This window comes from Mauremys reevesii, linkage group 1, assembly GCF_016161935.1.
Source record: "Mauremys reevesii isolate NIE-2019 linkage group 1, ASM1616193v1, whole genome shotgun sequence".
NCBI classification, from domain to species: domain Eukaryota; kingdom Metazoa; phylum Chordata; order Testudines; family Geoemydidae; genus Mauremys; species Mauremys reevesii.
The window spans coordinates 37,706,289-37,731,854 of NC_052623.1; the positions used below are offsets into that span (position 1 = coordinate 37,706,289).

Consider the following 25,566-nt stretch of genomic DNA (forward strand, 5'->3'; position numbering starts at 1 on the left):
CTTAAGTGACTTGCCCAGGATCACATAGGAACTCTGTGGCAGAGTCAGTTCTCCAGGAAAGCATTCAACTGCTTTAATTGTAATACTGTCCTTTCTCTTTCTGAAATCTTCTGCCTCATCCACTATATACTTTCCAGCTTCTATAAAAAATAGTATGTGATCATGTATTTAAAGACTGTATCCTGATATGTACAACACAAGGGGGCTGAATTAAGGTTGCACAGTCAACTTTAATCTGGTATTTCCTAATTTATCACTGCTTGACTTTGAAATCTTAATGTTCTTTGAATATAGTTGTTGTGTATGGTTTCCTAGTTTTTTGGTTTTTTTAAAAAACAAACTGAAAAAATAGAAACTCTATAATGTGACACCATATTGACACCCACATGGATCATCAGGAAGGTTTGAATCTTTATATTCACTGCATAGACTTTTCCCACTTGAATTAAGTGGCTAACTGATAACAGTGGTAGGTTGTCATTCTCTCTGTGGACCAGCACTAGAGGGGAATGGGACATTTTGTGGATTTCACTAAGAGGGTGGTGAAGCACTGGAATGGGTTACCTAGGAAGGTGATGGCATCTCCTTCCTTAGAGGTTTTTAAGGCCCAGCTTGACAAGTCCCTGGCTGGGATGATTTAGTTGGGGTTGGTCCTTTGAGCAGGGGTTGCACTAGATGATCTCCCGAGGTCTCTTCCAACCATAACTTTCTATGATTTTTCTGTGATTTGCTGACAGCAGAGGAAAGGTGAGGCTCAGGAACCTTTGGTTCTAATCCGGGCTGTAGAGGAGTGTGTGTTTTAGTGGGCAGCACAGACTCTTCTGCCCAGTCCCCCCCAAGCATGATCCCTTCTGCTCCTTCCCCTTTTACCTGCCCCTGTCCCAGTTCTGTTCTTTCTCCACTCCATAGGCTTCTCATCCCAGTCTCATTGCCCAGTCATTCCCAGTCCCTCCCCCCTAGCTTCTTGTTCTCAGTGTCCTGCCCAACCAGACTAAGTACCCTCCTGGCTCCTCATCCAATCTGTCTCTCTCCCTTTCAGTCACCTCTGCTCGCATTTCTTGTCCTCAGTGACTTCCAGTTTCCTCCCTGGCTCCTCATCCAATCTCAGTGTGTCCCTTGCCCACCACTGTGTTCGTGTCTTGGTCTTTGCCCAGCCAATCCCAGTTCTCATGCACCATGAGTCCTCTTCCAAGCTGTCTCTACTATCTTCTCCTTCCCCCTGCACCACCAATTCTCATGGGATGGCAAAGCCACATCCCTGATACAAAGCTCTCATCCACTCTTTGCCAAATTCAAATATCTCTTCCAAGGCATGGGGGCACTAGAGCTTCTCAAAGAAAATATCACCAGTATTTTTTAACATGGGCAAAAAACAAACAAACCCTAGACTCATTCTTGGAAATGGCTGAACCATTTTGTCAGAAGCTTTCCAAAATAATTCAGCCTGAGGCAGTCATTAAGCATGAAAAATGTCAACCCAAATGGTTAAAGTTTGGCAAAGCTATAAGCAACTGCACAACCTTAATAATCAGTGGTGCGATCAGCCCCACCAGTAATTATGTATATATTATGTTGCCTTTATTTGGGAGATATTATATTCTTGCCATGTACTTCAGCATATTTCTTATTTTAAAAGCTATGTATTGTAAACTGTATAGTTAGATCAAGAAATACATAGTTTAGTTACTTTTGGCTTAACTTTTATTTTCTCACACCAAGAACTACAGATTCTCCCTCTGATTCATCAGCATCTAAAAATGGCTTCTTACATCGAAAGCAGATCTCCACAAATGGTGGCTATGATAAAATGATCCAAGAAAACAGTGGAACAAACTTGGATAGTGACCAACTTCTCTTCCAGCAAAATCTGGAGGAAATGCAGCGACTCCTTGAAAAACAGCATCTCAGCAGCTTGGCGGTAGGATTCTTTGAAGTTATTCACTAAATAATGTTTCTTAAGTGCCTTACTAAAAATGAAAAGTCAGATAGGCAGCTATCCTCCTGACAGTCTGATTCTGTTTCAAGTGATTTCACGTGTGTATTCAACTCTAGGGGTGTGTGTGCCCAGTATACTAGTAGTATCAGTAAAAGCAGCAAAGAGTCCTGTGGCACCTTATAGACTAACAGACGTATTGGAGCATGAGCTTTCATGGGTGAATACCCACTTCGTCAGATGCATTCACCCATGAAATCTCATGCTCCAATACCTCTGTTAGTCTATAAGGTGCCACAGGACTCTTTGCTGCTTTTACAGATCCAGACTAACACGGCTACCCCTCTGATAGTAGTATCAGATTTTTCCTTAGTGGTACCAGGAAGGACAGCATGTGCACTGTCTGCTGAAGTGTCTTGGAGAAGCTCTCTGGCCGCCCAGCTCTGAAGGTAGCACAGACGTAAGGATGGCAATTCTGAAATAACCTTGTGATCCCCCCTGCAACTTCCTTTTGGGTCAGGGCCCCCAATCTGAGAAATTCACGGGGGAGACCAGCAATCTGTATAGTATAGAGGAAAAGCACACACAAGACCACATTTCATGGGAGGAGACCAGATTTCAGGGTCCATGATGTGTTTTTCATGGTCGTGAATTTGGTAGGACCCTGCTGATGAGGCAGTAGTGTCTGGTGTTTCCTCACTTCTCCTGGACCATTACGGGGCCCACCAAGACCTCCTGAAGAGGGTGACTTCCTTCCTACATATGCAGATAGTAGTAGTTCAGGAGAGCTCACACAGATTGTTGATATGTTGGGATCTGTGGGGCCCTCTTGAGTGGCATTCCCAGTAAAGAAAACTCTTCTGGAATTCACAAAAATATTGTGGCCAAATGCTATCTTCCCTGACTCCCACAGCTAAAAGGACTGAATGGGAAGTAGTATGTCCCCTCACAGGGGTTTGAACATTTTTATATACACCCCCTACCCTGGGGTCTTTGGTGGTTTCAGCTGTTAACTAAAGACAGCACCAGGGTCCACACGCGTCTACCCCAAAATCAAAAGATGCAAAGAAACGTGACCCTTTTGGGAGAAAAGTTTATTCTATAGCTGAACTACAACTATGGATTTATAATCCATAAGCATTGCTGGGCATTATGACTTCTCCCTCTGGGATAATATTTTAAAAATTACAGATGAGTTGCCAGAGGAGGCCATACAAGAGTTTCTCACAGTGTAGTGAATGAGGCAAAGATTGTAGTCAGGACTTTGCTTCAGGCTGCATTGAACGCTTCAGATTTTGCTGCCAGAGCCAATGAATCAGCCATTACAATGCATAGCTGTTCCTTGTTCCAGTCAGCAGGTCTTCTTCAGGAAGTCCAATAGACCACTCTTTTGAGGGACCAGTGGTTTTTTTCTCAGCAGATCGACTACAAGCTTCAGAGCCTTATAGATTTTAGAATTCCACTCCCAAAAGAAGATGCAGTTCAGCCTTCAGCAGTCCAACCATTATACTTTTTTACACATTGTCAGCAGGACCAGTCTAGGAAAAAAGGGAACAGTTACAGGAGGAGACCACCTTCACCATTTTTGTCTTCTGTGAGCTCATCCAGCCAGCCTAGGAACGCCAACACTCAGTTTGACATTTTTGGACCCGTATCACTACAGACCAATGGGTCTTAAGTATGGAGGAATTGGGATATCTCCTTCAATTTTACTTCTAACTCCATTTCCCCCCTCCCAATTCCTATTCAGGGACAACTCTCATGAGGAAGCTCTCCTTCAGAAATTATAGAACCACACAGTTAAAAGGGACCTCAAAGGTCATCTAGTCTAACCCCCTGCCAAGATGCAGAATTTATTGTGTCTAAACCATCCAAGACAGATGGCTATCCAGCCTCCGTTTGAAAACCCACAGTGAAGGATCTTCCAAAACCTCCGTAGGCAGTCTGTTCCATTGTCATGTTTGTCTTAAAGTTAGGAAGTTTTTCCTGAAATTAAATCTTCTGTGCTGTACTTTGAACTAGGGCTGTCAAGCACTTAAAAAAATTAATTGTGCAATTCATTGCACTGTTAAACAATAATAGAATACCATTTATTCAAATATTTGGGTGTTTTCTACATTTTAAAATATATTGATTTCAATCACAACACAGAATACAAAGTGTACAGTGCTCACTTTATATTTATTATTGATTACAAGTATTTGCACTGTAAAAAAACAAAAGAAATAGTATTTTTCAATTCACCTAATACAAGTACTGTAGTGCAATCTGTTTATCATGAAAGTTGAATTTAAAAATGTAGAATTCTGTAAAAAAAAAATATATATATATTGCATTCAAAAATATAACATTTTAGAGCCTGCATGTCCACTCAGTCCTACTTCTTGTTCAGCCAGTCGCTCAGACAAACAAGTTTGTTTACATTTGCAGGAAATAATGCTGCTCGCTTCTTGTCAGCTGGAAGTGAGAACAGGCGTTCGCATGCCACTGTTGTAGCCGATGTCACAAGATATTTACGTGCCGGATGTGCTAAAGATTCATATGTCCCTTCATGCTTCGACCACCATTCCATGTGTCCTTGCTGATGATGGGTTCTTCTCGATAACGGCCCAAAGCAGTCGCTTGTTCATTTTCATTATCTGAGTCGGATGCCACCAGCAGAAGGTTGATTTTCTTTTTTTGGTTGTTCAGGTTCTGTAGTTTCCGCATTGGAGTGTTGCTCTTTTAAGACTTCTGAAAGCATGCTCCACACCTAGTCCCTCTCAGATTTTGGAAGGCACTTCAGATTCTTAAACCTTGGGTCGAGTGCTGTAGCTATCTTTAGAAATCTCACATTGGTAACTTCTTTTGCATTTTGTGAAATCTGCAATAAAAGTGTTCTTAAAATGAACGCGTGCTGGGTCATCATCCGAGACTGCTATAACATAAAATATATGGCAGAATGCGGGTAAAACAGAGCAGGGGACATACAATTCTCCCTCAAGGAGTTCAGTCACAAATTTTAATTATTGCATTATTTTTTTAACAAGCATGATCAGCATGGAAGCATGTCCTCTGGAATGGTGACCAAAGCATGAAGGGGCATACGAATGTTTAGTATATCTGGCACATGAATACCTTACAATGCCAGCTACAAAAATGCCATGTGAATGCCTGTTCTCACTTTCTGGTGACATTGTAAATAATAAGAAGGCAGCATTATCTCCTGTAACTGTAAACAACCTTGTTTGACTTAGTGATTGGCTGAACAAGAAGAAGGACTGAGTGGACTTGTAGGCTCTAAAGTTTTACATTGTTTGAGTGCAGTTATGTAACAAATTCTACATTTGTAAATTGCACTTTCACTACAGTACTTGTATGAGGTGAATTGCGAAATACTATTTCTTTCATTTATCATTTTTACTGTGCAAATATTTGTAATAAAAAATAATACACACTTTGATTTTAGTTACAACACAGAATACAATGTATATGAAAATGTAGAAAAACATCCAAAATATTTAATAAATGTCAATTGGCATTCTATTGTTCAACAATGCGATTAAAACTGTGATTAATTGCAATTTTTTATCATGATTAATTTTGTTAATTGAGTGAGTTAACGGCTATTAATCAACAGCCCTACTTTGAACCCATTGCCTCTTGTTCTGCCTTCTGTGGCAAGAGAGAACAACTTTTCTCCCTCTTTTTTGTGGCAGCCTTTCAAGTATTTGAAGACTACAATCACATCTCCCCTTAATCTCCTCTTTTCCAAACTAAACATACCCAGTTCCTTCAGCCTTTGCTCATATGGTTTAAATTACATCCCTTTGATCATCTTTGTTGCTTGCCTCTGGATCCTTTCCAGTTTCTCTACATCCTTTCTATACATTGCTGAAACAGTACTCCAGCTGACACCCAACCAGCACTGAGTAGAGCGATACTGTCACCTCCTGTGACTTGCATACTATGCCTCTGTTAATGCAACCTAAAATTGCATTTGCTTTTTTTGCAACAGTATCACATTGCTGACTCATGTTCAGGCTGTGATCCACCACAACTCCCAGATGCGTCTCAGCTGTGCTGCTACTGCCAAGCTATCATCTTCAGTTATCAGCTCACCTGCATTGACCAGTGGACCCACCACTATCCATGATCTTTCTTTTTTGTCTTACGTATTTGAAGAACAAGTTTCAGAGTGGTAGCTGTGTTAGTCTGTATCAGCAAAAACAACGAGGAGTCCTTGTAGCACTTTAGAAACTAACAAATTTATTTGGCATAAGCTTTCATGGGCTAGAACCCACTTCATCAGATGCATGTAGTGGAAAATACACGAGCAGGTATAAATATATGGAAACAATTAAAAATGGAGACAATTCAATTAACAATTAATTAGAATTAGAATTTCCCCAATACTAATTTCCCCCTGTTGTTACTCATACCTTCCTGTCAACTATCTGAAATGGGCCACTCTCATTACCACTTCAAAAGGTCTTTTTCCTCTCTTGGTATCATGCTCTTAATTGAATTGTCTTGTTAGACTGATCTCAGACTTAGTAAAGCAACTCACATCTTTCCATGTATTTATTCCTGCTCCTGTATTTTCCATTCCATGCATCTGATGAAGTGGGTTCTAGCCCATGAAAGCTTATGCCCAAATAAATGTGTTGGTCTCTAAGGTGCCACAAGGACTCCTTGTTGTATCTGAAGAACCCCTTCTCTAACTTTCCTTGCCAGCTGCAACTCATTCTTTGCTTTGGCTTTCCTGATTTTGTCCCTATACGCTATTCCCTTGTATACTTCCTTGGTGGCATGCCCTTTCTTCCATTTTCTGTTTGTTTTCCCTTTTGGTTTGAGATAGCTGAAAAGCTCCTTGTGAAGCCATGTTATGCTCCTGTGGCTCTTATTATCTATCTTCTGTACTGGAATAGATGGATGTTGAGCCTCTAGTATTACATCTTTTAGGAACTGCCAGCCTCCTTCAACTCCTTTTCTTCCTAATTGGTCTTTCCATGGGATCTTGCCTACTATTTCTCTGAGTTGGTTGAAATCTGCCTTTCTGAAGTCCAGTGTACTAGTTTTGCTGTTCTTATGTTCTCCTTTCCTTAGGATCTTGAATTATATCAGATCATGATTACTTCCTCCCAAGTTCCTGACCACCTTCACATTCACAACTGATTCATCCCTACTGATCAAAACCAGATCCTAAACTCCCAGACAAACTCCCTCTGTTTGCTTCTCCTCTGTACAATCTCTTCTTCTGTTGGGAGCCATAGATGAAGTTCGTCCTTTATGCAGAGGAAAGGGGTTACTTCCTAATTCCAAAAGCTAAAGAAGGTCTCAGACCCATGCTAGACCTGCGAGAGCTGAACAAATACATAAAGAAAATTAAAGTTTCACATGATCAGTCTGGTTTCCATTATCTCCTCCCTGGAGACTGATATGCTGCCCTCAGCAATACCTCAAAGCCACAGGAGAGTCCTCAGATTTATGGTTAACGAATCCCACTATCAGTTTGCAGTCCTGCCATTTGGCCTATCCCCCATATTTTTACAAAGTGCATGAGAATGCTGGCTATGTTCCTAAGGAAATCAGGAGTCCAGCACTGGGATTGCTAATAATGAGGGAAAGGCAGTTCTCTCACCTGTTCAGAGAATACAGTTTACAGGAGCAGTCTTGAATTTTATGGATGCCAAAGCATTCATCCCACAAACCAGATTCTAGACAATGTTTGCCATTTCATTAGAACTGACAACATGGAATTGCCTCAGGCTTCTGGGGCACATGGCCTCATGTACTTAACATGGTTTGACATACCAGGCTGCTTCTCAGGAGTCTGCAGAACAGGCTGAGCTCAATGTGCTCTTTGATTTGTGATCTACTGGACATGTTGTTTTGAGTACTCACAGAAGTCTTAGCCTTTTTGGATTGGTGGATGGACCAGCGTATGTGTGGGAATTTGGTTTGTTTCCCCACAGCCTACTTTGACTCTGGTTATAGACTCTTCTGCCCTAGGTTGGGGAGCCTAGCTAGGAATGCTGCAGACAGCGTTTAGTTTATTCTGGCCAGGATTTAGCTCTCCATATAAACATGAGAGTTGAGCTCCATTTGTCTAACTTGTCATGCTTCCCTCCTCCATACCAAGGGAAGGAATTTACTAGGTCTTACCAACAACAGAGTGGAGATGTTATATATGACTAAATAAGGAGGGGCCAGATCGAAACTTCTATGCCAAGAGGCAATACTGCTTTGGTAGTTTGGCATCACCAGCTCAGTCCACTTGAAGCCTGCCTCCTTCCAGGTGTCCAGAACTATCTGGCAGATGGATTGAGCAGATTTTTCACCAGTCGCAGTGAGATACCTTTTCCAGGTCTGGGCCATTTACCACATAGACCTGTTTTCAACCCAACACAACAGGAAGTCTCATCTCTTTTGTTCAGAGGTAGGTCAAAGTCCCAGGTCTCTGACAGATGCTTTCCTGTTGCCCTGGAAAGACAATCTCAGGTATGCATACCCTCCAGTTCCACTCCTACCCAGTGTTGTTAAAAATCAAACAGGACCATGCACTCATAATTAGGGCTCTACCAAATTCGCGGTCCATTTTGGTCAATTTCACGGTCAGAGGATTTAAAAAATCGTCCATGTCATTGTTTCAGATATTTACAGCTGAAATGTCATGGTGGTATAACCATGGGCTCCTGACCCAAAAGAGGTTTGCGGGGGGATTGCGAGGCTATTGTAGGGGGTTCACGGTATTGCCACTTCTGCACTGCTGGAAACCTTCAAAGCTGGGCAGCCAGAGAGCAGCAGGCAACACAGACATGAGGGTTGCATAATATTGGGGGAGGGTGTGGGGGCAGGGACCAGCATTGCCTCCTCAAACTGCAAGTCTCGGGCACGCGTGAAGCACCACCGGCAGGGGCTGCACTTTGTGGTTATAATAACGGTGATCAGCTCTCCCATCATGTAGTGCAGCCCCTGCCAGCACCGCTCCGTGCCTGCCTGAGGCTTGCAGTTTGTGGGGGGGCGCAACGCCACTCCCTGCCTCCCAAACTACGCCCATGTTAAAAATCCCCCCTGGTTCTGGTGCCGTTGACTTGGTGCTCCTACCATGTGCCAGGCTGCAGCTGCTAGTCCCAGCTGGGCTGGGGAGGGATGGGACTTCCTCTTCTCCTGCAGGGGCTGCAAACAGGGCTAGGTCAGACCCCACCTCTGGGAACTTCCCCCAGCTGCAAGAAGCTCTGCGGCTGCTCCCTCTGCATGACACCTCCCCCCATGGCTTGGGGTATGATGGGGCAAGAAGAGGAGCGAAAGTGCTTAGCTTCCTGCAGCCAGCAGAGACTACTAGGATGATCTGAGGAATGGAAAATCTACCCTATGGAAGGAGACTCAAAAAGCTTGGCTTGTTTAGCCTAACCAAAAGAAGGTCGAGGAGAGATACAATTGCTCTCTATAATACATCAGAGGGATAAATACCAGAGGGGGAGGAGTTACTTAAGTTAAGCATCAATGTGGACACAAGAACAAATGGATATAAATTGGCCATCAACAAGTTTAGGTTCAAAATTAGGTAAAGGTTTCTAACCATCAGAGGAGTGAAGTTCTGGAACACCCTTCCAAGGGGAGCAGTGAAGGCAAAAAACCTAACTGACTTCAAGACTGAGCTTGCTAAGTTTATGGAGGGAATGGTATGATGGGACTTCCCGTGATGGCATGCTTCATTGGCAACTGCCAGTAGCAAAAATCCCCTGGAGACAGGACATTAGATGGGGAAGGCTCTGAGTTACCTCAGAGAATTCTTTCCCGGGTATCTGCCTGGCGGGTCTTGCCCACATGCTCAGGGTCTAACTGATTGACATAGTTGGGGTTGGGAAGGAATTTCCCCCCGGGTCAGATTGGCAGAGACCCCGAGGGTTTTTCACCTTCCTCTGCAACATGGGTTGCATTTCACTTGCAAGTTTAAACTAATGTAAATGATGAATTCTCTGTAACTTGAAGTCTTTTAAACCATGATTTGAGGACTTCAGTAATTCAGCCAGAGGCTAGGGATCTGTTTCAAGAGTCGGTGACGTTCTGTGGCCTGCAATGTGCTGGAGGTCAAACTAGATGATTGCGATGGTTCTGACCTTAAAATCTGTGACTCTACAGTGATCACTCACTTTTCTCCAATTGCACGTCCCTCCGGTTTTTGAAGCGCCTGGGCCGGTTATATCCTCAAGTAGAGGATCCTATTTTCCCTTGGAACTTAAACCTGGTGTTAGCAAAACTAATGGGTCTGCCCTTTGAACCATGACTACCTATTCATTGCTTCATCTTTTAATGAAGGTGGCAATTACCTGTGTAGAATAGGAAAATTGAGAGGTCTGGTATCTGACTGGTTTTATACAGTATTCTGCAAGAAAAAGATGCACCTACACCCTCATCCAAAGTAGTTTCTCACTTTTACATCAATCAGGCAATATACTTATCAATTTTCTTCCCTAAACCTCAGGCACACACTGGCTGCTAGGAGGGTGTTAGTGTTTTACTTGGATAGGACTAAACTGTTTAGGTCATCCTTGCAACTGTTTGTGGCAGTTTCAGACAGGATGAAGGGCCTTCCGGTCTTATCCCAAAGAATCTCGTTGTGGATTTCCTCACGTATGTATTTGTGCTATGAAATGGCCAGCATAACTCTGCCAAACAGGGTGCAAACACACTGAAAGAGACCACACCCAGCCTTTCTAGCTCAAGTACCTATTCTGGACATTTGTAGAGCCCCACCTTGATCTTCAGTATATACTTTTGCTTCTCATTATGCTATTTTAACAGTCTAGAGATTATGCCAGATTTGGACATGTGGTCCTTCACTCAATATTCACATAGACACCAATCCCACCTCCAGATTGAGTTGCTTGTTTAGTCAGCTGAAGTGGAATTGATCTGTGTAATCACTTGAAGGACAAAAAACAGATACTAACCTGCTCCATAACAGCAGGGCCGCCCAGAGGGGGAGGCAAGAGGGGCAATTTGCCCCAGGCCCCGAGCCGCACAGGGGCCCCCACCAGAGTTTTTCGGGGGCCCTGGAGTGAGGTCCCTCACTCGCTCCGGGGGTCCCGGAAAACTCTTGCGGGGCCGGGCGCAGGAGCTTCTTCCGCTCCCGGTCTTCGCAGGTGGCGGGTCCTTCCGCTCCGGGGCGGAAGGACCCCCCACTGGCGAATTACCGCCGAAGACGGAGCAGGACCCGCCGCCGAATTTCAGCTCGGTCTTCGGCGGTAATTCGGCGGCGGCGGGGGGGCCCTTCCATTCCGGGACCCGCCGCCGAAGTGCCCCGAAGACCCGCGGCTGGGGGCCCCCTGCCGCCGAATTACTGCCGAAGACCGGGCTGCGCTTCGGTGGCGGGTCCCACTTCGGCGGTAATTCGGAGGTGGGGGGCCCCCGCCATGGGTCTTCGGGGCACTTCGGCGGCGGGTCCCGGAACGGAAGGGCCCCCCGCCGCCGAAGACCCCGGGCCCCCGGAATCCTCTGGGCGGCCCTGCATAACTGTTGCTCTTCCACATGTGTTGCACATGTCCATTCCACATTAAAAAATTCTTACAGCCATTTAGTTGAGATAAACTAGCACCGTCATGCCTTGTAGCAGGGACTTGAAATTTGGAAAGGAGGTTGCCCAGGTATCAGGGATGTGTCTTTTGTAGTCCATATAAAATTTGTCTGTGTTATAAGCCTCTAAAAATTCTCAGTTCGCACCTGCTTTGAGGAGACTTGTTAAAGTTTGGCAGTTGAATTTGACAAATATTCCATCTGTAATGAGCATGCTCCAGTGCAGAGGCTGAGCAGGCTTTTCCCTGCAACTGCTCTTTTTGGCAGCCAGAGGACACTTTTTAATGCTGAGCACAGTAACTGTGAGAGTAACTTCTCTCCTGTGCTCTCAGTGCTCCTGCTGCTGGGGCCCAATCCAGGCATTGTGCAAGAGAAGGAGGAAGCAGTCTGACTGGACTGCAGAGGAGTGAATAATGCAGGAGGTGAGGGGAACAGGGAGAATAGGAGTAGGGAAAAGAAAGCATAAGGGACAGCAGAAGGGAAAGGGGGTAGAACTGGAATTATAGGTGGGTTGGAAAGAAGATGGGGGTGTAAAGGAGCAGAGGAGGAAAGAAAGCCTGGGCAAAGGGGTGTAAAAAGAAATAGAGTATACTCACTTAGAGACCGTGAATTGAACCCAAGAGTCCTGAGTGTCTACATTACTCTGCTGGTGGCAAATAGCTGTGAAACCCAGTGGCAAAGTGTGTATCTCATCTGCCCCTAGTGGCTGGTCCACAGAGAGGATGATAGCCTATTACATCAAATGGAAGAGGTCTGTGCTGTGTATGTAAAAGTCCATTCCCTAATGACGCAGATAAAATAAAAACTAACCAAAAAATAGAAATTTTATTTTAATGTAATTTCTTATGTTAAAAGAATGGTAGGTGGCAATTCAAGCATTCAAAAATTAGAAAATACCAGTATTAAGGATTGTGCATATGTATTATATATGATAAAGACTTTAATTACATGATCACAAACTATTTTTTCCACATGATCACTGTCTCATTCACTGCACAGGATGGCTGGGGCTTTATCAAATGTGTATATAGTGACTGGTCTGCAGGACCCTGCCTCATTTTTTGCAGAAGTTGGATGGTGTGTAGTGGATTAGGCAGGGGATTGCAGGAAAAATAGGTGGGATCATTGTTCAGGAAATTGAATGTCACTCTGGTGAATTGGATCCTGTCTTTGTCTCTGCCACAGACTTCAATGGGTAAGTTTCTTAAACCGAAATGTTTGCAATTGGCCGCTAATTGTGTTTTCCTCATTTTTTCTGGTACTCCACATGAGATTTTTTGGTGCTCAGAGCACTCACAGCTGCAACTGAACTCCATTGGCTCTGTGCTGGCTATAAAAATGCTAAGTATTCTGAAAAACCAGGCCCAAGGTGTCTCAATTTGGGCACCCAAAATTAGTGGACACTTTTGGTCTTTAACACTCTGTGCCTCAGGGTTGCCAGCTATAAAATTAAGATAATACCATGCGACTCAGAGGTGTTATAAAGATAAATTCATTAATGTTTGTGAAGTAGCTATAATTGCGAGAGCATCATAAAAACACCTTTTAGGAGAGGGTTTCTCAAACAGGGGTTGCCATTTGTGTAGGGAAAGCCCGTGATGGGCCGGGTCGGTGTGTTTACCTGCCCAGTCTGCAGGTCCGGCCGATCGCGACTCCCATTGGCCGTGGATCGCTGCTCTGGGCCAATGGGGGCTGCGGCTCCCACTGGCTGCAGATCGCTGCTCTGGGCCAGTGGTGGCTGCTGGGGCCACTTCCAGCAGCCCCCATTGGCCTGGCGCAGCGATCCACGGCCAATGGGAGCCACAATCGGCTGGACCTACGGACATGGCAAGTAAACACACCGGCCTGGCCCACAAGAGGCTTTCCCTATACAAGCGGCGACCCCTGTTTGAGAAACCCTGCTTTAGGAAATCAGTAATTTTGCATTCAACTCAGGTTTGGGTGGTGTGCATAAAAAGGCGTGGTCCACACATTGAATGAGGGGAATAAAAAGAAATATTGAATAATTAAATCCCCATTTACTGAACAAGGCAGAAACCTGTAGAAAAATAGTACCTGATCTGTACTACACATATATAAATTTCATTGTATTAAACATATGGGAAATAATGAAAAACGTGTTTTGTTTTTATTTCATGATGAGTTGATAAATTCAACCTTCAGAAGACCAATCCTGCAAACACTTATGCATGTGGGTAACCTTGCTTGCATCTCATTGAGTTGACTTATGTGGCCATTGACTGCATTAGTAAAGTTTCTCCTGTGTATTTGCAGAATTGAACTATACTTCTTTAAAACTAAAATTTTAAAGGTAATTCATGGGAAAATTGAATTCATTTTTGCAGTACCTTTGCACTATTGTGGAAGGAGTTGACCTGCATCATCAGTTGCATCTTCAGTGCATGTTCTATCATGCTGCCTTGTTCAGAGATCTAGACGTGACTGAGATTAAAAAAAAAGAGAGAGAGCATTCCATTCTATACCTTACAACTTTTTGACACTCTGATGAATGTTTGCAGTGTTGTTGTAGCCGTGTTGATCCCAAGATATTAGAGACACATGGTGGGTGAGGTAATAACTTTTATTGGACTAAATATTAAAATATTAAATATTACATTAAATTTAATTTATTAATATTACTATTAAAAGATATTTTCTCACCTACCTTGTCTTTCTAAGAAGTTGTATAGTTTCTTGGGCTAATTAGGGAAAACAGTTTCTTAAAAGAAGTGTTAGGGAGTACATGGAATTTGCACAGAAATCAAGTTTAATTTTGATGAAGAGTTACATTCAAAGAAATGGCCATTTTTATAGGTTAAGACTGATAGCTAAAATTGAATGTGCTGGTGATATGACAGAATCAGGTGACCTCTATATTAATTTTCCTCTTAGGAAGGTGAATGACATCAAGTTTTTGTTGGCTCTCATTCCATCCTGCAATATAGCAATGTAAACCAGATTATTTTTCTATTCCAAATGACACTAAAGTAAACTTTATTTTAGCTAAACCCTTTATTAATCAAAGTAAAATATAGCTGCCCAATTAAATTAAAATATAGCTGCCAGTGTATTTCTCAGAGTATTCTTATGTTAGTGAAATTACAATTGGTTCCAATCACATGTGCTTTCTTGATTCATAGAATGGAATCACACCTTCACTCAAGATCTGACAATCTGGGCTTGTGGTTTCAAGGGTACCTTGCATAGATACAGGGGTCTACTTTAGCAGATACTTATGAGGGTAGGGGCCACAACATAGCAAACCACAAATGAAAGGAATCTACTTCACAGTTTAATTAATACCTCAAAGCACTTTGTTGTGAAGAAGTTAGGGTTGCTACACACACAACATGCCAGGCACAAACTACAAAAGCAAGGAAATGAGAAGTTAAGACACCTAACAGTACATAACTGTCAACTCTTCCACCCACAAGTACACACCTTACCTTTACAACAATCATGAACACAACTTTAACTGTGCACCACCACCCCGTCCCTTTTGCTCTTCTGCACACTCCCATTTGCCAGATTATTTTTTTCCCCAGCACTAGTAGTTGTGTTTGTTTGGTGAAGTGGTTGTGCTGGGAGAGGTTAGTTTTATAAAGGAATGCATTCAGAAGGATAGTTGAAAGTTAGGAAACATCAGAATTAAGGTTGCCCACACAATCTGTTTGGTTTCTTTGTACATGTGCATTATGATACAGTCTTCAATTACATGACTGCAAACTTTTTTCCACAGGAGCCCTCCCTAATTCAGTGCACAGGATGGACTGAATAATCATCTATTCAATATGTATTTTCATCCTCATCATTCAGTTTGTGGCTTTATGCATTTATGTGGCTCCAGTAATTAGGTGGGTGGCCCTTCATTCTCTCGTGTGCAGCCGCCCACGCATGCACCTTAGAGGGAACTATTCGTGGACCACCTGAATGCAGCTCGCGGACCACAGTTTGAGAATCTCTGCTGTATAGTAATGCATACACACAAGAGAGCCAAATCAAGGTTCCAAAGGAACCTTAATTCTGGCTTTTCCTATCTTTTGAGTGCTTGACATTGCAATATTAACATTCTTTTAATATAGTTTATTTAATGTGATTTTCTAATTTTTTTCCAAAATTAAAATAAATGTCTTCATGTGGACCCCATATTGTGACTATGGGTCATTAGCAAGATTGGGTTCTTTAGATCTACAGTATAGCCTTCCACCACTTGAGCTAATGAAGAAACTAGTAGAAGTACAATGCCATTATCATCCATTCTCAAACTGTGGTCCGCGGTCCTGCTTTTATCCTATCCACTCCAGAAATCCTGACCCTCTGCCTACCCTCTGGTCTTGTAATGTAAAGTTTTGTGTAGCCTTAACTATAGGTGTTACTATGTGTGTTACATGTAATTCCAAAAATCTTTATGAAAGATATTGTTCTCTACCAGAATTTACAGGGTTTATAGGATTTTAGACACATTTCTATAAGACTTATATTCATTTCATCTTGTTCTGTAGGACTTTTTCCTAAGGGTTCCTCAAGTAGTGTTCCATCTGAAATGCATATTTAAGTTACTAAGCTAAATTAAAACATAAATGGATAAATATTAAAATGTTGGATAATATATTGTGCTTCTGGAAATTCACAGCCATTTGCAATAGCAGGTCTTATCCCACAGGGACAAACAGACTACCTTACCTCCTCACACATCAATCATTCGCATAACTGTGAAAATGGTTATATGTAAATAGCAAATAACATGAGCCACAGAATGACTCCTGGGGACACCACATGGAGTTCAACAGTAATAGAGTCTAAAACTACTGGCAGTAGCCTTTGAAGTGAGATTTAAATTAGAGATCTAAATGTCTCTGAGGCCTGGTCTACACTAGGACTTTAATTCGAATTTAGCAGCGTTAATTCGAACTAACCGCTCAACCGTCCACACCAGGAAGCCATTTAATTCGAACTAGAGGGCTCTTTAGTTCGAATTTGGTACTCCACCCCGACAGGTGGAGTAACGCTAAATTCGACATGGCTAGCTCGAATTAGGCTTGGTGTGGATGCTAATCGAACTTAGTAGCTCCGGGAGCTATCCCACACTGCACCACTCTGTTGACGCTCTGGACAGCAGTCCGAGCTTGGATTCTCTGGCCAGCCACACAGGAAATGACCCGGGAAAATTTGAATTCCTTTTCCTGTCTGGGCACTTTGAATCTGACGTCCTGGTTGGACATCGGGGCGAGCTCCGCAGCACCTGCAACGATGCAGAGCTCTCCAGCAGAGGAGTCCGGGCAATCCCAGAATAGAAAGAGGTCCCCAGCATGGACAGACCGGGAAGTCATGGATCTGATCGCTGTGTGGGGCGAGGAGTCTGTGCTCTCGGAGCTGCGCTCCAGCAAGCGGAATGCAAAGACCTTCGAGAAGGTCTCAAAGCCATGAAAGACAAAGGATACAGCCGGGATGCGATGCAGTGCCGCGTGAAAGTCAAGGACCTAAGACAAGGGTATCAAAAAGTCAGAGCGGCAAGCGGAGCCCCAGACATGCCGCTTCTACGAGGCACTGCATGCCATTCTAGGTGGGTCTGCCACCACTGCCCCACCAGTGACGGTGGACTCCGAGGACGGAATAGTGTACCAGGACAGTTCCTCCTCGATGTTCGCCGATGGGGAAGATGAGGAATGGTCTTTGGAGGACGGCGCAGGCGACAGCGAACCCACTCCCGCTTTCCCTGACAGCCAGGATCTCTTCATCACCCTCACAGAGATCCCCTACCAACCCTCCCGCCCGTTAACCCGGACTCAGAATCAGGGAAGGATCAGGCGGTAAGTGCTATAAACATGGAAACATTTATTTTTTAAAAACAGGTATATAAAAAATAGAAATACTATATAAAAAATTTTAAATCTCAAACTATACAAAAAGTAGGTCCACACATATAGGAATAGAGCAATAATCCTCTTGGAACAGTTCAAAAAAGCTCTCAGAGAGCAGCTCGAAAAGCCTCCGCAGGAGGTTCCTGGGGAGAGGTGCCTTATTGGGTGCTCCATGGAAGCACACTCTTCCGCGCCAGGACATCCTAATGTACATAGGAACCATCGCCTCCACCAGCATTGCTGCATATGGTCCTGGTCTGTGCAGGGCTTCCCTTAGCATCCGCTCTCTCTGACTCCGAGTGACACGCCTCAGGGTAATGTCGTTCTGGAAGTGCTGCATCTAATTAGGGCAATTAGTGTACTGTTACTATTGTGAATGGTAGACTTTTACTTTGCATAAGAATGACCCTCGCTTAACAGCCACGTGTTGGAGGCCACAGAGGAAAAGCATACAGTGATCTTTCCTGTGCACTTCCGGGAGGGGCTGGAAAAGGCTCAGACTTTATGCTTTCCAGATTGCCTTTAGCGGGAGGGCACAGCTATCCATTAACTGTTAAGCAGACTCTACTGTAAGGCTTACCAGGTCTGGCTGCTAGACGGATTCAGCTGTCCCTCCCTCTCCTGTGCAAGACCGCAACCACTGAAAGCGTATTCAAATCTCGAACTTGGCCTGAGATCTTGTGAGACTAGGTGCCCTGTATGGTCTTGTTCACAGAAACTGACTAGACTGTGTTCACTGTTCGCAAACATGTATCTGTTCAAGGAAATCACTTACTTTTTCCCATCACACAGCTTTGGCTCTTTCCCGGACTGCCCCGTCATCCACCTCGCAGAGGCTGGCTAACATTAGGCGGCGAAAGAAAAAGACTAGGGACGACATGTTAACTGATGGCCTGCTCCACAGCCGAGGCGGCAGAGCAGAGACAGTGGAGGGAGACCCTGTGTCAGCAGCATCGCACACACATCGAGCGGGAGGATAGGTGGCGGCAGGAAGACCAGCAGGCGACTCAAACGCTGCTTGGTCTAATGAGGAGCAAGCGGACACGCTCCGGCGCCTTGTAGATGTTCTGCAGGACCGCAGGCAGGAGGAGAGAGCCCCTGCACTGCATCTGCAACCGCTCCAACGCCAAGAAGTCCTGTCTCCCTCACCCAAAGTTACAAGAAGGAGGGGCGGTAGGGGCCGTGAGAACTGTCACTGCACCGCAGCAGAACGCTAATGTACAAGACACCTCGCGCTCTAAATTTGTAGAAGTTCTTCCCTTACAGGATCACCCAGTCCCAAATCCAAGTTTCAACCCCCAATGTGTATAACATTATTAAAAGCGGTTTGCTGTTACTCTCTGTTGTGTCAGAAGACTTTGTGTGTAGGGGATTTTTAATTGCAGTGCATAGCCCACATTACCAGGGTACAGACTTGGGGCAGGGTCAACTGCAGGGCACACACAGACTGCAGTCACTAGGCACAAGGGTCAGTCTGTGTGGTGTATGCTGCCCCGGTCATTCGTTGATGTGTATGCTTGTCCAGGGTCCTGGCGCCTGCCATCCCGAATGTAAAGGCAGGCTTCCTTACCATGCACTTCGACCGTAGCCACGAGCCTCTCCGCTGCCCTGAGCCCCAAAGAGCCCTCATCCAGGGACAGATACTCACCCGTCCCCACACCCTCACCCCTTCCAACGCCCAAACCCACAGCCCACAGCCATCATGCAAACCCCTATCCAAAGACGGCACCCCGCCCCTTCCTGCAAACTCACCCATTCCTGCAAACCCACCCCTACATGCCCAATCACTGTAAACCGTCCCCAAACCCACAGACCAAGGTAGGAGCAGGAGGCAGTCCGTACTGTATTTGACAAGCGGTCTGTACATCAGTGCACACCCAGCACAGTATGCTTCCATGTTTCAACCCAGGAACAGAAATGCAAAGTCAACGAAAGATTTATTATTAATTACTGTTACATGTCATTAGTTTTAAAACGTGCTTTGGAAGTGGAAACTTGGAGAACCGGGTTTGTGAGCTCAGATCTAACTCGACACATACAGACACAGGCCCATGATCAGGCTCTCTTAAAATCAAGTGGACAGTCACAGGTTACCCTGCTCTGCGAGGAAACTAGCTTTCAAAGCCTCCCGGATGCACAGCGCTTCCCGCTGGGATATTCTCTCGGCATGGGTGTCTGGCTGATCGTAAACAGCAGCCAGGCGATTTGCCTCAACCTCCCATCCGGCCAAAAAGGTCTCGCCCTTGCTCTCACACAGATTGTGGAGCACACAGCAAGCAGCAATAACTACGGGGATATTCTTTTCACTGATGTCCGAGCAAGTCAGTAAGCTCCGCCACCTCCCCTTGAGACGTCCAAAAGCACACTCCACCACCATTCTGCACTTGCTCAGCCGGTAGTTGAAGAGTTCCTTCTCACTGTCCAAGGCGCCTGTATAGGGCTTCATGAGCCAGGGCATTAGCGGGTAGGCCGGGTCCCCGAGGATCACTGTAGGCATCTGCACATCCCCAACCGTTATTTTGTGGTCCGGGAAGAAAGTACCTGCCTGGAGGCGTTTGAAGAGACCAGAGTTCCTGAACATGAACCTTGCCTGCTCACCGATGTTGGTAAAACGTCCCCTATGGTCCACCAGTGCTTGCAGCACCATTGAAAAGTAGCCCTTCGGTTAATGTACTCCTGGCCTGGTGGGCTGGTGCCAGGATAGGGATGTGAGTCCCATCTATAGCCCCATCGCAGTTTGGGAATCCGCCATCTATGACGACCTGGGCGTTTCCGAGAGTCACTACATTTGAGAGCAGTTGCTCAACGAGTGCGTGGGCTACTTGAATCACAGCAACCCCCACGGTAGATTTGCCCACGCCAAAGTGGTTCGCTACTGACCGGTAGCTGTCTGGCGTGGCAAGTTTCCAGAGGGCTATGGCCACTCGCTTCTGCACACTCAGGGCTGCTCGCATCCGGGTGTCCTGGCGCTTCAGGGCAGGGGCCAGCAAGTCACAGAGTTCAAGGAAAGTGCCCTTACGCATCCTCAAGTTAGCCACTCTGTTTCATCCCAGACCTGCAGCACTATGCGGTCCCACCAGTCCGTGCTTGTTTCCCAGGCCCAGAATCGCCGTTCCACACCATGAACTTGACCCATTGCCACCATGATCTCCACTGCCCTGCTTTCTGAGAGGTCTGCGCCACTCTCCTCACCGTGCTGCCGGAGCCTCCTCGCCCGATTTCTCAGCATCTGACTGTGGAAGAGGTGGACGATAAGGTGCGAGGAGTTGACAACGGCCATAAGTGCAGTGATGATCGTAGCGGGCGCCATGCTCACAGTGCTGTGGCGCTGTAACCGACCAGAGAAGGGCGCGATCAGATTTCGGCGCTTTCAGGGAGGGAGGCGTGATTGACGGTTCAATGACGACAGTATCCCAAAACCGCCTCGGCACATTTTTTCCCCAGCAGGCATTGCGAGCTCTACCCAGCATTCCAATGGGCAGCGGGACTGCGGGAACTGTGGGATAGCTTCCCACAGTGCACATGTGGACTCAGAAGTTCGAATTAATGTATTTAGTGTGGATACACAAATTCGACTTCATATGGTCGAATCCACAAATTCGACTTAAGTAGATTCGAAATAGTCTTGTAGTGTAGACAAGGCCTAAGACTTGCACTGAATTCCATATACATTACACACTGTCATAATGAAATATATTCCACAAAGGGTATTAGCAAATATAGAATATAGAAAGCATACTGATAACTGAGTGTAGAAGATGAATTACTGGGTCTGAGCAAAGCCTTTCAAATCTCTGATCAATTTAGAAGCTTCAGGATATCCGCGTTTGTGACTGCTGGGAAAACATAGGTTTGGGGTAAATTTTTCAAAAGCACTTAAGACCCATTAACACTCAATGAGAGGTATGCACCTACCTCACAGAGGTGCTTTTTAAGACCCAACCTTTGGTATTTGTTGTCATCCTACTTATATAATCATTAGTACAAAAATGACACAGAGTAGTTGAGAAGACACTGGATTTTTCAATTCCAAACCAGACAGAAAAGAATTTAGGATTTGAGTACTGTTAATGAAATTCTCAGTCCCAGAACATACATGATGGGGATTGAATATTTGGTTTCACCTTAGTAGAAATTATTCACAGGAAAATGCTGTAGTTAAAATCAAACTTTTCCCCAGTGCAAGATGTCTTTTCCAAATATCAAAATAAATATTAAGACAGTCTCTAGTAGTTTTTTTTCAATATTTGTACATTCTGTTTTCATATTTCTAAGTTGCTTATATGTAGGTTTGGAAGGATTTGATTTTTATTGGTTAATATTGGTAAACGTTGATTTCATCAGACATACAGAAACTTACAAAAAATATTTCCACCGATAACTGAAATTTACAGATAGTCAAAGTAAGAAAAATGCTACTTGAGAACTTGAGCTTGATTTACCAATATTTATTTTGTATATTTTGTCATGATATTGACAACTAATATTTTAATGTTTATAAAGCTTTAACTTTGAGTCTGTGTCTACTGTCAATAAATAATTATTGTCTGATCCCCCCATATTTTTCTGCATCTGTGAAAATTTAACTCAATGAAATGCTTCAAACAATTAATACTATCCCTCAAAATTTTTAAAAAATCCAATTCTCTCAAGCCTACTTCTATATAAGAAGAGAAAATACATTAAGTTACTTGTGGGCAGAAAAAAACATGATGATACAAGAAAGGCTTATGACATCCTGCAGATAACTTAACCACAGCAACAGCAAATTAGGGAAGTGACTCAGTTAATTCCAAACTAAAAACTATTTAACAAACTTAGAAGACTGAAGGAAACCACTTAGTGCTAAATTACCGTGCATTTGGTGGTCCACTGAGGCAACAGAGCAATATCAAAAGTAGCAGAGGGTGAAGGAGAAATCAGTTAACTTTAAAATCAGAGAGAGAGATCCAAAGCAATGATAAAATCCTGACTTAATGTGCATCGTATGTGTCTGGGATGATGGGATTAATAGGATTAGGCTGAACTATGAAGACTCTGGATAATTCAAATTCCGTATGTCCAGTATCTGAAGTTTGAAGTCATACAGTGTAACAATTTCAGAGCTCTCACAAGAAAAATTGTTATAGATTCAAAATCCCTCAGAATGCTTCCAAACTTTGGACCACTGTGCGCTCATTGATATTTAAGGGGAAGTTACCCTTGAAAGAAAGTGAGGGAGTCCTGCTTAAAAACTGAAAGTATAATTTAGCCTTTTTATTGGATATTAAGAATAACACTTTCAAAAGCTTGAAACACAAACTTAGGTACCTTTCAAAATGGGACTTAGATGCTGGTGAAAATTTTACCATCAGGCCCTGGGTCAGCAAAGCATTGAAGCACATAGAATCTTAGAATCATAGAACTGGAAGGGACCTTGAGAGAAGGGTGACCAGATGTCCCTATTTTATAGGGACAGTCTCAATTTTTGGGTCTCTCTCTTATATAGGCTCCTATTACCCCCGACTCCCTGTCCCGATTTTTCACATTTGCTGTCTGGTCACCCTACTTGAGAGGTCATATAGTCCAGTCCTCTGCACTCATGGCAGGACTAAGTATTATCTAGACCATTCCTGAGAGGTGTTTGTCTAACCTGCTCTTAAAAACTTCCAGTGATGGAGATTCCACAACTTCCCAGTGCTTAATCACCCTGACAGGAATTTTTCCTAATATCCAACCTAAACCTCCCTTGCTGCAATTTAAGCGCATTGCTTCTTGTCCCATCCTCAGAGGTTAAGAAAAACAATTTTTCTCCCTCCTCCTTGTAACAGCCTTTTATGTACTTGAAAACTGTTATCATGTCCCCTCTCAGTCTTCTCTTTTCCAGACTAAACAAACCCAATTTTTTCCAATCTTCCCTCATAGGTCATGTTTTCTAGACCTTTCATCATTTTTGTTGCTCTTCTCTGGACTCTTTCCAATTTGTCCACATCTTTCCTGAAATGTGGCACCCAGAACTGGACACAATACTCCAGTTGAGACCTAATCATTGCAGAGTAGAGCGGAAGTATTACTTCTTGTGTCTTGCTTACAACACTCCTGTTAATACATCCCAAAATGATGATCACTTTTTTTTTTTGCAACAGCGTTACACTGTTGACTGATATTTAGCTTGTGGTCCACTTTGACTCCTTTCCGCAGTACTCCTTCCTAGGCAGTCATTTCCCATTTTGTATGTGTGCAACTGATTGTTCCTTCCAAATGGAGTACTTTGCATTTGTCCTTATTGAATTTCATCCTATTTACTTCAGACCATTTCTCCTGTTTGTCCAGATCATTTTTTAATTTTAATCTTATCCTCCAAAGCACTTGCAACCCCTCCCAGCTTGGTATCGTCCACAAACTTTATAAGTGTACTCCCTATGCCAACGTTTCTCAAACTGTGGTCCGCGGACCACCAGTGGTCCACGAATAGTTCCCTCTAAGGTGTGTGCCTGGGTGGCCACACACGAGAGAATGAAGGGCCACCCACCTAATTAGTGGAGCCACGCAGGCCTGGCTCCACTAACTAGGTGCCTAGACCCTGGAGAAGATGTACATGTAAGGTGAGGTGGTGGCCTTGGGGGAAATAGGGAGTAAATGGGAGCAGGCAGTGGGATGAGAAGACAGGGTGGGGGGAATTTGGGACATGCAGGGCTGCGAGGGCCAGAGAAAAAGGCTCCTTTCCCCAGCTCCAAGACTGCGGCTGCCAGGGAGAGACAGCCCTCCTTCCCAGCCCCAGCTCAGCGGCTGCTGCAGTGGGGGAGAGAGGGCACATCCATCGCATTAGAAAGGTAAAACTACTGATATTAAAATATGAGTTGTGTGCTTTTATTTGTAGAACAAAAAAATGTTTATTATTAAGGTTTTTTTATAGCACTTTTATCCCAAGTGCTTTACAATAGTTAACTAATGGTGCAAACAACATTTGGAAAGATCATTAAGTGCTGAGACCCTCAGCAATTTTCTAGTGGTCCGCGGAAAAAAAAGTTTGAGAACCACTGCTCTATGCCATTGTCTAAATCATTGATGAAGGTATTGACCAGAACCAGACCCAGAACTGGTCCCTGCGGAACCCCAGTCATTATGTCCTTCCAGCATGACTGTGAACCACTGATAACTACTCTCTTGGAACGGTTTTCCAACCAGTTTTGCACCCACCTTATAGTAGCTCCATCTAGGTTGCATTTCCCTAATTTGTTTATGCATAACTTTAAGCACAGAGAGACTACCCATGAGATTAAAGTTAAGCATGTGCTTAAGTGCTTTGCTGAATTGGAACCTGTTATGTAGTGAAAGCAAGAAGAGTGCTAAAAAAAACGAGAAAAGAAGAATAGTATTTTCAGTAGATGATAAGCAGTAGGTTCTCAGTTCTTACACACTTTTGTTTAAAAGTAGGCTAGCGTTAGGTGATGGTTATTGTAGTCTTGGTGTTGAAATACATCAAAAATGTAACATACAGTATAGACTGTAGAGTCAATCTTGCATTTAAGTGTATAGTGGTCATCAAAGAAGCCCACAAAACAAATACAGGTAGAGGCTTCACAAGGAAGCAACTAGTATTATATGTTACACACAGTCTTCACTGTTGTTGGCAGTAAGCCTTAGATCGCCTTTACCTCTTCCCTTACTTGCAGTGCACATTGTATGGACAGGGAAGACCATGGGCAGAGAATGATTATGTCATAGGAATCAAGGGCTAAAGTGCTGTCCTCGTGTAATGAGATGCTTAAATGTATTTGCCTCTTCTTTGGAGGTGTAACTTGGTAGTTGTGCAACAAAACTCTCAGTTAATAGAGGTTCAGATTCCTTTGGATTCCCCGACTTGCTTATTGCTTTTTACTTTGCACTTACATAAGCAATCTCTGCACAAGGTCTATGCAGGACCAAGCCTTAATGTAACAGAACAAGCAACAGAATAAATAGTTTAATATGGAGAGCTTAATTCTCCACTGCACCCACTCTGTGTTTGGATGCAGTGAAAGAGGGAAGACAGAGGCCAGCTTCAGCACAAGTTACAGCTGCAGGTGGGTGGCTTTAAATTACACCATTGATGAAATGTTCCCTTAAGGACCTTACCCCAGTGGGCAGTCAGGCATAGCAGACCCTCACTCTGCCACACACACCCTGCCATGCCCCCAGTCTGCTCCTGACAGACTCCTCCCTTCTCTTATGTTGAGGGAGAGAGAGTTT

General features: G+C 44.1%; 1 protein-coding gene across 5 annotated transcripts in view; it reads left to right on the plus strand.

Annotated features, from left to right (window-relative positions):
* Positions 1-25,566, plus strand: part of CEP126 (centrosomal protein 126) — a 66,587-nt gene that overhangs the window by 13,580 nt on the left and 27,441 nt on the right. For all 5 annotated transcript variants that reach the window (XR_005599801.1, XM_039542221.1, XM_039542288.1 and 2 more), the window contains one exon: positions 1,720-1,918. Coding sequence is in view for 4 of the 5 variants with exons in the window: in XM_039542221.1 (XP_039398155.1) it covers positions 1,720-1,918 (199 nt within the window). In the remaining variant the exon portion in view is untranslated. The remainder of the gene's footprint in view (positions 1-1,719; positions 1,919-25,566) is intronic.